The sequence below is a fragment of the Vulpes vulpes genome, chromosome 3 (genome assembly GCF_048418805.1).
Source record: "Vulpes vulpes isolate BD-2025 chromosome 3, VulVul3, whole genome shotgun sequence".
Taxonomy (NCBI): Eukaryota; Metazoa; Chordata; class Mammalia; order Carnivora; family Canidae; genus Vulpes; species Vulpes vulpes.
Window position 1 is genome coordinate 22759794 of NC_132782.1, and position 12902 is coordinate 22772695.

General features: G+C 37.6%; 1 protein-coding gene across 17 annotated transcripts in view; it reads left to right on the forward strand.

Moving 5' to 3' along the window:
• The window catches only part of OSBPL6 (oxysterol binding protein like 6), a 208906-nt gene that overhangs the window by 105490 nt on the left and 90514 nt on the right, over positions 1-12902 (forward strand). For all 17 annotated transcript variants that reach the window (XR_012000337.1, XM_072752052.1, XM_072752043.1 and 14 more), the window contains one exon: positions 11753-12009. Coding sequence is in view for 16 of the 17 variants with exons in the window: in XM_072752052.1 (XP_072608153.1) it covers positions 11908-12009 (102 nt within the window). In the remaining variant the exon portion in view is untranslated. The remainder of the gene's footprint in view (positions 1-11752; positions 12010-12902) is intronic.

Genomic DNA, 12902 nt, shown 5'->3' on the forward strand with positions numbered 1-12902 from the left:
TAGGCTTGACATTTAGTTTATTCATTGATTTACTAGTACTTTAAGGGTAGATAGCAAGTAAGAAGTTGTTTCATGGTCTTTGAGGTCAACCAGATTTGGAAACCAAACTGAGGATCCTATTTAATATACTTCCTAAACCCTACCTTCGTCATCTGTACACTGTAACAGACGAGTTCCTGGATAAGAAATGTGACATCTGGTCTTACATTATATTACCACTACTACCACTATATTACCATATGTTACCACTATTATTATCAGTGGTAAGAGACTGATGCTTTTATTGGTATTTTTTCCCCCTGACATTATAGAGAAAGCTAGGAAGGAGGTGATGATCTCTTTTTAGGATTCTGACCTCAAAATAATATGTTTGGTGTGTTATTTTTTTACTCATTGATAATGTTTTGAAAGGCCATTTATGTTTTATTAATTATAAAATTAGCAGATGTCCAGAGAAGGATTACTCGAGAGAATAGTATGAGGGAGCTTGGTTGTTCAGATTAAGGACATATTCCTTAATCTCTTTATGATAACATTGTTTTGAAGACTCAGTTCTGAGAATAGTCCAGTGCATAATGCCCAAAACCCAATAAAACCTAAAATAAGAGGAAAGAGGTGGGCCATATTCCTGGAATATAAATTTCATACCAATTATAAGATTGAAACTAGATTAGAAAGAATATATAATTATTAAATCTAGGGCATATGTCCCAATTAGAAAATACATCAGCTTAGTGTAAAAAAAAACAAAAACAAAACAAAAAACAAACAAACAAACAAAAACCAAGTCAACTCAAATTACAGTTTTCAGATAAGGTCATTGCCACATTATAATTTAACAGATTAGTGTGATACTCGAAAATGGCTGACTTCAGCTGACTTTCAGGGGAAACTTCAATTTGAAAAGCTACCAATAAATAAGTAGAACCATTCAGATCATTAAAGGAAGCTTAGATTGGTTCACAAACCAATGTAACATTGGTTCTAGCTCTTTTCTTGAGAATTTGTTTAGATTTATGTATGGGGGCAGTTTATTTTGAATTGTGTACTCCTTCCTTTGCTGGTGGTGTGTGTAAAAGGGGATATGTCTTTGCCAGTAATCTAATGGCTCTCTGGGATGCTGTAGTCCTATTCCGTATTATTTATAAGAGAGATCCATGCAGAGCTGGTTTCCCCTTCATAAGGCTATTAGAACCTTGTGCTGGCATTTTCTCATGCTTTTCCTAGGTTGCGAAAGGGAATGGAAATGCCTCCCTCTTTTTAATGGACCATAGGTCTTTGAGTCTGGACACAGTAACTCTCAATAGGAAAGCCTCAGGACAGGGCAGTACATCTTGCCAGAAGATCAAGGCTCTCACTGGCCTCCCCACACCCGTAACTGAGGCCCTTCACTGATCCAGCACTGGGGCAGATCCCCGCCTTTCCCTACCTCATGGTCCATGGAGGCAGGTTTTATAGAGCCTTCTCCCACCATGTTATTTTCTTTGACCTTGGACGTGCCCAAGGATCAGTTGGACAGATGAAGAGGGCTTTTCCTTTTTCTTGCCTGGTAGATTCCTCCTTGAGGATGCTTTGTCAAGTGTATACAACATACTGGTTCTAGTCATTGTAATGCCCGCAGTGCATTTGGATAGTCTGTATAAGGTAAATTTCCAGTAAATAACATATTTGTAAGCATTAAGGTTCCAGAAGGTTGGGAAGAACTTGTATCAGAGTGTCTCGAAGGTCAGAATTATCAAGTTATAATCTTTAGAATTTATAATTTTCGGAACAGATTAAAAAAAAAAAGCCTATTAGTTTAAGTAGGTTAGTTTAAGTAGGGGAAAGAAGATACTCAGATGTAACATCTGTACTTTTGCATCAAACATAGTTTTACAGATCCAAATAACTAGAACTCTCAAGCAGTATGTGTCATTTGAGGTCTTCCTTTAGTATCAAGAAGGAATTAATCAGAATATAAGCTGATACCAAAGATTTATTTCATACAACAACCTTGAGAAAGTGTTTTCCAGGGTTAGTCCTTGCTCAGCCCAATCTCTTATACTGTCTACCTGGTGTGTACGGTGTTTTAGATTTCTCTTGCATGGATTTGTCTGGTTTCTGTATTCAGTTCAGTGTGTGTGAGAGAGACACGAGTGTGCATGTCTGCCTTCCTTTTTCCCCTTACAACCATCTTCTTTGATTCTCTACTTGAAATAGACAAAAAATAGAACATTTTAGCATGTCTTATTGCTATTTATCCATAGTTTATAAATCTTTAAAAGCAGCTTTTAAATGTTGAATTATATTCTTTACCTGAAAAGAAACAAATATTTTTCAAAATAAAAATAGCTTTATTGTGTCTGTTTCTTGAATTAATGTATACCCAGTATAAAAAAGAACAAATATTTAAAATTCGAAAAAGAGTCCTCTCAGATTTCACCTCCTAAATTGCTGATATTTGTGCTATAATTTATGTCACCAAATTTAAGGATCTTGAATTGTTTTTATCTAACCATCACTTTAGATGATGTACACACACACCCATGATTTATTGACTGATTGACTGAAGAGATTTATTTATTTATTTTAGAGAGAGAACACAGAAGGGAGGGGCAGAGGGAGAGGGAGAGAGAGTCCCAAGCAGACTCCACACTGAGTACAGAGCCCAGCAAAGGGCTCTATTCCACAACCCTAAGATCAGAACCTGAGCTGAAATCAAGAGTCTAGTGCCCAACCAGCTGTGCCAAACAGGCACCCCACATGTATTTAAGACTTTACTTGAAGAGCAATTTTAGGTTCACAGCAAAATTGAGCAGAAAGTACAGAATTTCCACATATCTCTTCCCTCCTCCCACCCCTGCCTCCTCCACTGTAAATATCCCACACCAGAGTGGTATCTTTGTTACAATCAATGATGAACCTGTTTTGACAGGTCATTATCACCCAGAGTCCATAGTTTAGGTTAGGGTTTACTCTCAGTGTTGTACATTCTGTGGTTTGGACAAATGTATGGCTTGCATCCACCATTACAGTATCATACAGAATAGTTTCACCATCCTAAAAATCCTTTGTGCTGCATCTCTTTATCCCTCCTCCAACTCCCAACTCTGGCAATCACTGATCTTTTTTCTGTCTCCATACTTTTGCCTTTTCCAAAGTGTCATATAGTTGAAATTATATAATATGGACCCTTTTCAGATTGAATGTTTTCACGTTAAAAAAAGGATAGATAGATGATAGATAGATAGATAGATAGATAGATAGATAGATAGAGGGAGGTAGGTAGGTAGATTTTGGTAACCAGCTATATTAAGGAAAGTTTTCTTTTTTCCTCCCTTCTGGTTGATTTTCATTTGATTCTCATGTGCATTTCAGATGAATAATTATATTATTCATTGCTTAGCACTCTCAGAACACAGTGTTAATAAGGTAATAACCAGTATGATTATTTTGTTGCTGACATTGATGGAAATGGTACTGATGTTTCACCATTAAGCCTGATGTAGATTGACTTATGTGCCTGTGAGTGTATGGTTATGTGTTTGTATGTACAGAACAGCACGTAGAAAGACATATTCCAGTATTTGTTTGGAGTTCTTAAATATTTGGGAATGGACATTAAATGGCGTACTTTTAAAATCAGGATGATTATAGAATATTTAGCCTTTGAACTCTTACCAGTTTTAGCTATTTATTATACATTGCAACAGTTATCTAATAAATTAGTGTCTTCTATGCCTGGTTATATGTTTTTATGACCTCTCTGTATTTGTGATTCCTGTTTTTCTCCACATTTAGAAATGAAAGTATAAATAGGGCAGCCCCAGTGGCGCAGCGGTTTGGTGCCGCCTGCAGCCCGGGGCATGATCCTGGAGACCTGGGATCGAGTCCTAAGTCGGGCTCCCTGCATAGAGCCTGCTTCTCCTTCTGCCTGTGTCCCTGCCTCTCTCTCTCTCTCTCTCTCTGTGTGTCTCAATGAATAAATAAATAAAATCTTTAAAAAAAAAGGAAAGAAAGAAAGAAAGAAAGAAAGAAAGAAAGAAAGAAAGAAAGAAAGATGAGTTGATAAATCCAATACATTTATTTATTTGTATGGTTCTGTAGTTGGCTTTTCTAATTTCATGAATTATAAACTTAATGCACTTGTTTTTATTCTTTTGTGTTTAGTAATGGAAATGAGTAAGACCAAGAGTTTTCCTTTCCTTGTATCTTTAGCTATGTTCTGCATTTCTAAATAGTTTTGTTACCTTATTTTGTGTATGCTTTGCTTGCTGTTATCTTTAGTCTTTCACCCTTGAGTTAACCAGAGAATTCACTCCATTACTCAGAGAAAGAGAGGAGAGGGAGGAGGAGGGACAGGACTGAGTACTTTTGATTTCTGCTCCTTTCAAATATTCTACAATACCAATTTTACTTTTTTCTTCACTCTGAAGCATACTAAGAGTATATTTTCAAACTTTTTCTAGGATTAACCCCTTTGCTTCCACTTTTTCATTAATATTTAACTTCTTGAATTGATTCAGAGGATGATCTAAATTCAGCAATATCATTAGGATCTATCTTATTTTGGTTTGCTTTTTACTAATTTTGCCTGATGAAGTTTATTTTTCCAGATAAAAATATTTATTTTTATCTGTTGAAGATTTTATTTTCCAAGCTGAAGGCTTCCTTATGTTCAGGAATAGTTTTGAGTATTATTTCTTTTCTTTTTTGATTATTGTCTTTAGCATCATTCATATCTGTAGATTCAGGTTCCATTATTTGTTAACTTTTCCTGTCCTTCCATTTGCAAGATGATTTCTTCAACTTGATCTTTTTAACCTACCTATTGATTTGAATTTTTCTGCAGAATCATTTGGTGCTTCATTAATGTCATTTTAATTACTTTGAAATTATGATGTCATCATTTGTTTCCTTAATTTCTTAATTTTGCCAGCTCCCATTGTATCTCAACCTGTCTTATCTCTTATTCAAAAACACTTTTTTTTTTTAATTTGTGAAAGTATGAAGCAGTGGTACTCTAAAGCTACCATCCCTTTTGCTAGGATTAACATTCCATATCAGCCCTCTAATTATCTCTCGCACATAATAATTTGCTCTCCTATTGGGGGAATAATTTTTCATCATGGTTTATACACACATACTTTTTTTTTTTTTAGCTTTTCTCTATATGAAATCTGCTCCTTGTCGAAAGAGTATTTGTGCCAGTTATCCTTGGCTCCCTTTATGTTTACTTGAGTAGCATTTTGATCCTCTGAAAATTCACACTTGGGGGACTAAGTGATGTGGAACATAGGTCTGTCTTAGTCATGTCCTTGGTAAAGGATCTTAGGAAAGTGGAGAGTGGCCAGTCTTCATCAGTCACAGAGAACTTGTCTCTTTGTATGCTTTTTTCCTCTCTAGTTTTGTAAATGACTGCTAGGGAGGGGAGGCTGTATTTTGGGTGGGCTTTGGGACGTGTCCATGATGTTCTTTGGAAGCCAAGACTAAGGAAAGCAGGAAAAGATAAGGCAAGGCTATGTACTTGTGTGCCAGTATTGCTGTGCCTCTGTGGCCTCAGAAAGCTGTTAATCTGTGATGAGGCTTTTCCCTGTGCTTCTTGCTTCTTGCCATTCTAATCTAGAGGAAACTGGTGGAGTTTGCCAGACTTTCTTCTTATAGTGCCATTTTAAGATGGGAGTTCTATATTGGTTTCATACCTACTGGTTTGTTTGTGAGTAAAGTGATTCTTTCCATTTTATTTTATTTTATTTTATTTATTTATTTTTAAAGATTTTATTTATTTATTCATGAGAGACACACACACACAGAGAGAGGCAGAGACACAGGCAGAGGGAGACGCAGGCTCCCTGCAGGGAGCCCGATGTGGGACTCTTGAGACTCAATCCCAGGACTCCAGGATAGGCCCTGGGCCGAAGATCGTGCTAAACCGCTGAGCCACCCGGGCTGCCCGATTCCTTTCCATTTTATGGCATGTTGTGGCCACTATTCCTTAGTGAAAGTACTAATGATTTTTTTAAAAGTCCTTTTAGCCTCTGCTGTTTAGTTATTTTCTGGGAAAATGTTTATAAAATCTTACGTTGCCACCTTTTTGAGAAGACATTGGCTTAACTTCATGAAAGCAGTCCTTCATTTTCTTTTTCTTTTTGTGGGTTAATGACCTTAGAAATAAAAAGATTCCCTACCCTTTTTCTTTAAGGAAAAAAAAACCCACTTGAATATATAATGACATTGTAATGACTGTAATATATAATGACAATAGGCATTTATTGCTCCTGTGATGATCTTGATAGAAAACTAATTTATTCCACTCAGCCGTACAATGACATTTGCATTGGTAAGATCAGTTGATGACAGGAATGCCCTCCCTTGTGACTTGTGCCTGCAATCCTCTAATGTGGCTCCTCATCATTCTCCGTGGGTAGTCATGCAAATATTGAAAAAGACAAACTATTAAGAACCCAAACACTAACTTAAAACAATCTAATGTCAAAACTATGAAGAACTAGATCCTAATTTTATGATGGCTATCTCTCAATTTGAGGAAAATCTTGATTGAGTCAAGTCTCAATTAAAACAAACCTCAGGGACTCCTAGGTGGCTCAGCGGTTAAGCATCTGCCTTCAGCTCCGGATGTGATCCCAGAGTTTCAGGATCGAGTCTCACATCGGGCTCCCTGCATAGAGCCTGCTTCTCCCTCTACCTATGTGTCTGCCTCTCTCTATATGTCTCTAATGAATAAATAATTTTTAAAAATAATAAACAAACCTCAGCTACTGTTGCAGACAAGGACACTGAGAAAGGGCGGAAAAGTTACCTAATTCTTACAATCTATCCTCATACTTGGAGACCCTAGTTGGCCTCAACCAGAAAAAGTAGTATCATTTCCTCCCTATTGTGTTAGAGTATGAAGTGTGATTCTCTAAAACTCCAGATTAAATCACCAAGATTGGGAAAAGGACTGGGAAGAGAAAAATTTGATTTGGGGTAGTGTGGGGGAGGTCTTGTATTGCAAGGGAGACTAGAAGGATACCATTTTACTCTTCCTGTGTCACTTACAGACTGTAGGTTCCAACAAGATTTAGAGCAACTTGAAGGGAAATAGAACATTACAAGGGGAATTTTATCTTTTAAGGTCAAATGTAAAACTCAGTTAAAACCATGTTAAAATCAGCGGCACCTGGGTGACTCAGTCAGTTAAGCATCTGCCTTCAGCTCAGGTCATGATCCCAGGGTCCTGGGTATCCAGCCCCCATTGAGCTCCCTGCGCTGCGGAGAACCTGCTTCTCCCTCTCCCTGTCGCTCCCCCTGCTTGTGCACTCTCTCTCTCTCTCTCTTTCTCTGTAATAAATAAATAAAATATTTTAAAATATGTTAAAATCAGTTTTTTAAGGAAAAGGAGATTATAAAGGAAAAGCCATCAAGCTTTGAAGGAAACAGAGAAGAACCATAAAATAGAAAGTCTAACATGATATGGCAGGGATAAGCCCAACTATTAGTTACAACATTAAATGGGAAGGAGAAAAATGTCACTAATGCTAGATTAAAAAAAAAAAAAAGCAAACCATGATCACTAGTAGATGAATATATAATACAAGATGATACAGAAAGTTTAAATGTAAAAGGATGGACCAATTTCATTAATCACTTGCAAACAGAGAGCGAATGATACCAAATAAAACAAAAAAAAAAGTAGTGAACAAAGAGAGTCATTTTTATGATCAAAAGCTAACAGAATGATTAGGATCTCTTCTGTGATAAATCTCATTGTTTCAAAATATATGGAATACAAGATAAATCTCTTTGTTTCAAAATATATGGAATACAACCTAAATGTCCCAGTAGAAGCACGGCTAAATGTATCATGGTGTTATCTGTGTGATGGCCGTGGTGATTCAGAGCCATGATACTGAAGTTCCTTTGTTCACAAAGAAAACTATTATCAATATATTGTTGGCTTGAGAAAGCATATTGCAGATAGAGTGAATATTCTTTTCCTACGTTGGTTAAAGTAGAATCAAATGTTAACTAGGATTATTTCTAGGTGATGAAACTAGAGTCCATTTAAATGTTTTCATCTGAGCTATTAATTTTTCCCTGTGGTGAATATAGTAGATTATTGCCCTTAAGTATTCGTTGCCTTATATTGGCTGCACTATATTTTCATGCATCATCCTCCTTAATTTGGCCATCTGACCTACTTTGGACAATAAGATGTGAGCAAAAGGGACATGTGCCACCTATAAGCAAGCACTTTAAGGACTTTCTCATGTTTTGTCATGGCTGTTTTCCCTTGTCACTTGGGAGTTGCTCTTAAAGCCTGGAGTGAAGAGGATGCAGAGTAGGGGTACAGCTGACCTGTAAAGGACATGTCAATAAACCTTTCTCGTAAGCCTTGAGATTTGGGGGTTGTGTGTGTTTCTATGTCACAACTTAGCCCAGCCTACATAGTCGAGTTTCAGATGTTTATCTGAACACGTGCAGTTTATGGTGCCTGTGAACAGCAGCTTCTAGAACTCTTCCCTGCCCCCTCTTGCTTTACTTAGCTCTCTGGGTCATAAATCTGAATTTTATGTCACTCAGTGTAAATGCAGATGTTATAGCACTTAAAAAACAATTGTAGTGATCCCACTGATATGAACAAGGAGGGAGACAGGAAAATTAGATGTTCAGCTCTTATATTGCTGTTATTTCCAACAACAATAATTTTTCTCATTGAGTATAGGAATTATGTTGGTGTTGACTTTAAAATCCTGGTCTTTGAAAAATAAATATATAAAACAAAATCTATGGGCTTTCCTTGGCTTTAGGATTTTATTTAGGCAATTTATGAAAATGTGCTTTGATAGAGATGAAATAATTTTTTCTAATGTCACACTAATTCTTACACTCTAGGAGTAAAGAGTAAATAGGTATAACCTACTAACAGAATTTGGAGTTACTTTTTTAATGCACGTTGAAATAGAACAGGTGGTCAAATACTTGACTGATAATCAGATTGGAATGATCTTTAAAGGTCATCTCTTTCAACTTTAGGTACTTGAAATCCTCTTTGTTAAAAAAATAAGAAATTAATAGAAATAACAATTATATCAAAAATGATTCTTGAAATGAATTGAATATTCTTAATTGCCTTTTCTTCACTCCTGGTATTATTAAAGATATTCATAATTGTCATTCAACCAAAATGTTGCCCTTTCATCATAGGTAGTTTACCCTGAAAATGTCATTTAAACTTAAAACAAAACCCAGAATTGGTGGGTGTCAGCACTGGTGTTAATGGGATAAGTGCAGTTAGGAGTTGGGTGCAGTTAAGAAAAAAAAAAGTTCAGAAGGGGAAATGTCTCTTGATGTAGCTTGGATTGAGTTTACTTCCAAATGGATAGCAGTCTAATAGTTTGGTTGTTTCAACCTCATCCCTTTGGGGCACCTGAATGCATCACAGAACCTCCACGCTTTTAGCTCATGTGTCAGCATTTTATAAAATGTCTTGGACCAGAAAGTACTTCAAATCAAGGACTGAGCAGTGTTCTTGCTTTCTCTTTGTTGGCACCAGAGCTTGGCTTGGGAAATTTTACTCACACTTATTAGACTACTTTTATATAATAAAAGAATTAGATGATCCTCTATCAAATATTGCCTTATTACTGCCTTTTGACAATACTAAATGGATCCTGATTTCTTAGCCCATGAAGGAGCGCTGCAGCTCTTGACATCTCTATTAACCCAAAGACCAATTTTGTTTCAAGAGAAGACTTTCTAGTTTGGGGGATAAGTGGTGGTGACAAGCTGAAATCTTAAGAAAGGGATTACACAGATTTTATTCACTAAAGAGCCCAGTTTTCTTAATTTATAATAATTTGCCTTTTAATTATTGGGATTGTTCTTTTGAATATTCTCTATAGCGAGGTGATGATTAAAATCCTGATTAATACACTCAGGGTCACAAATCCATTAACATAATGTTGCAGATTTAGAAAATAGGACTATTTCTAGGCCTGTATAAAACTTACATACACTTGCGGAGTTTACATGATCTGTACATAAATCATGTGATACATTTATATTAGTACCAACCTATTAAACATTTGTCTACAGCCTAAATTTCTCTGAGCTCTGGAACTACTTTTCCAAGTGTTCATCGCCGTTTGAAGGCCTCGGTTATACCTGAAACTCAGCGGGACTTCCTGTCACTCCTGAATTTCCTTTGGCCAGCCCCTGCTCTGAATACCAGAAACCCAGGAAGCTTCCTCAACCCTGCCTTCTCCTCCTCCCCTCTCCCCCCCACTCCTCTGTATCCTGTTAAAACTGCCAGGACTGGGTGCCAAATTTCCTACCACCTCTCTAAGTCATCCTCTCTTGCTTCCTTATTGGGCCTCCCTCACCTTCTTTACTTCTCCAATCTGGTTCTCCTCACGGCTGTCAAAGTATGCTTTAAAACACACGTGGTTGTACCACACTCCTTTATGGCTTCTTAGGCTTACGATAAAAAATCGAAATGGTGAACATGGCTGACAAGGCCCTGCGGGGACTTGGCGTCTGCTTTTCTCTGGCCCATCATGCAGCTCTCATCATGATTTCCAGCACTGATTCCTTGGTCGTGCCAGGCCGGACACCCAGGCACCTGGTTAACTCCTGCTCATCCTTCAGACCTCAGCTCAAACCCACTTGATCAGGATACCTCTAACCTCCAGATCCAGTGCATTCCTCTCACCATGTATCCTCCTACATCTTTATTCTTTTTTTATTTTTTATTTTATTAGCTGTCTCTTCTTTTGGACTGAAGTTCAGGTCTCCCCTTTCTTTCGCCTTAAGTTCGCTTTCTGATCATGTCCAGGAGTTTTTTTCTTCCCACCTGTGCTGTGGTACTTACCTGTACTTACAGTATTCTGTGCTTCCTTCAAGGAGTATCATTAAGATGGGGGTAGAAATCTGTCTTCTGTCTTCTTGGAAGAGGGAAACTTTGCTTTAGTGGTCAGTCTTTTGGGTCACAGATGGTTGGGTAAGCTTCTCATCTTCTACTATCATGCTTACCTTTAAAAACTAATGTTTCTAAGCAACCAGTGTTACCAATTGAACAATGCTTCCCTCAGGCACAAGTTTTTGGTCCTAGTACTTATAGCACAAGCTTTCCTTATATGAATCCAAGTGAAAAATGAAGTGACTCTTGGCTGTAGCTAAATGAAGCGACTCCAATTTCACAACATGCTTGTCCATCTGTAGGTTCTTGAGAGCCCATTGGTCATTGAATTGAGAATCCTATGTAAGTATGCTGTGGTCTTGAGGTGCAAATAACGGTGGGTATGCGTATTCTTGATCCTTCCTAAATGCTGCATCACACAATATACAAAATGCATGAACCTTTTTGCCTTTTGTGTCTGTTTTCTGTTGGATTTAACCATCACATTCAGGACCCAACTGAACTCAACTGAAGACAGGTGTGGGCTGAGCTCTTATTTTAAGCCATTGTGCAGGGCATTTAACTTCCAGGGGAGGAAACTGATGTACTGCTTTAAAACAAAGGGAATGTGAGGGAGGAATATGACTTTAGCGTATGGTTTCTTTCCATTTTCCTTGTTGACCTTTTTTTTCATATTAGCACTTTTAGCCTCCACCTTAAAATCTAGAGGAAGAAATAATATTTCCTAATGTGTCAGTGTTCTTCCTCTCCCTAACATTTTAGGTTTCTTTTTCCCCCTAAAAGTAATTATTTTTTATTTGTATTTTAATTACATGAGGTGTTTTGTTTTTCTTCTTGTTTCACCTTTAGGTATTTTGGACACCTTCAATATTTGCCTTCTCTTTTCTGGTCAAGCCTAATTCCTGAAATGGAACTAAAGCTGAAAAATCATCTCCTTTGTCTGCAAATTTGAGACACGATTGGGATGGTCTTAAGTGCATACAACTAGACTCTTAACTGCAGCGATGAGTTCAGACGAGAAGGGCATATCCCCTGCTCATAAAACATCCACTCCAACCCATAGAAGTGCCTCTTCTTCAACATCCTCCCATAGGGAGAGTCGGCAGGTAAGAGAATAATACAGAGTGCATTTTGTTATTTTATGGAAATATGGTACCCTTACGATATGATGGGCTTGCTAATTAATTCTGAAATCTTGTTGTGAAGATTTTTATTCCACAGGAAAACTCACTGTTATCTGTAGATCTATCCCTTGATGCCACGAAGATCCCCATCTTGTTTTTCTATTTAGGATCCTGTTTCAGGGTGTAGACCACCGGAAGGGTGGGGTGGCTAGGGGAAGCCCTGCTTTCCTCTTCACTGGGCACCTGAAGGAGCGGGGAGCAGCTTCAGGAACTGGAACACTCTCCTCTATTTGTGGAGGAGAAAGGGGATATGAGCCTGCAAAAAATCTTCTTCCTACAAGTCTCTCACTGGCCTGCCCAGCACTAACTTCTCTTTGGCATTTCACAGAATCTGGTAACAGATTCAGGAATTAGGATACAAATAAAATTGTAGTATCAGGGACTTAAGGGCAGTGAGAGCTCTGATAATGCTTAGAGTCAATAGAGGAAATAAATTACTGTGTCATCCCATTGAGCCCACTCTGTCCATAATTTTTGTTTACAGGGTGACTTCATTACTACTTGAGTGGCTGTCCTACCTGCCAAGGTTGTAGGGGGGAAATTAGTCACATGAATTTTCTTCATTGTCAAAACAGGCAGTTGTTTTGTCCAGTACATGCCTCAGTATTGCTATCTGCTGTTATGACATTATCTTGTGATAGAATTTTTGTTGCGTAACTGGAAATTCACAATAAACAGGTTAAGTTAACTACTTTAGAACATTTTCCTTTTGAGGAACATTCCCTTTAGTCAGTTATTCCTGCAGTGTTTTACCTCCCTATTTTATGTGTTCAAGGTGTATGGCCTAGTTTCCGGAAGTGTGAACATCAGTTACC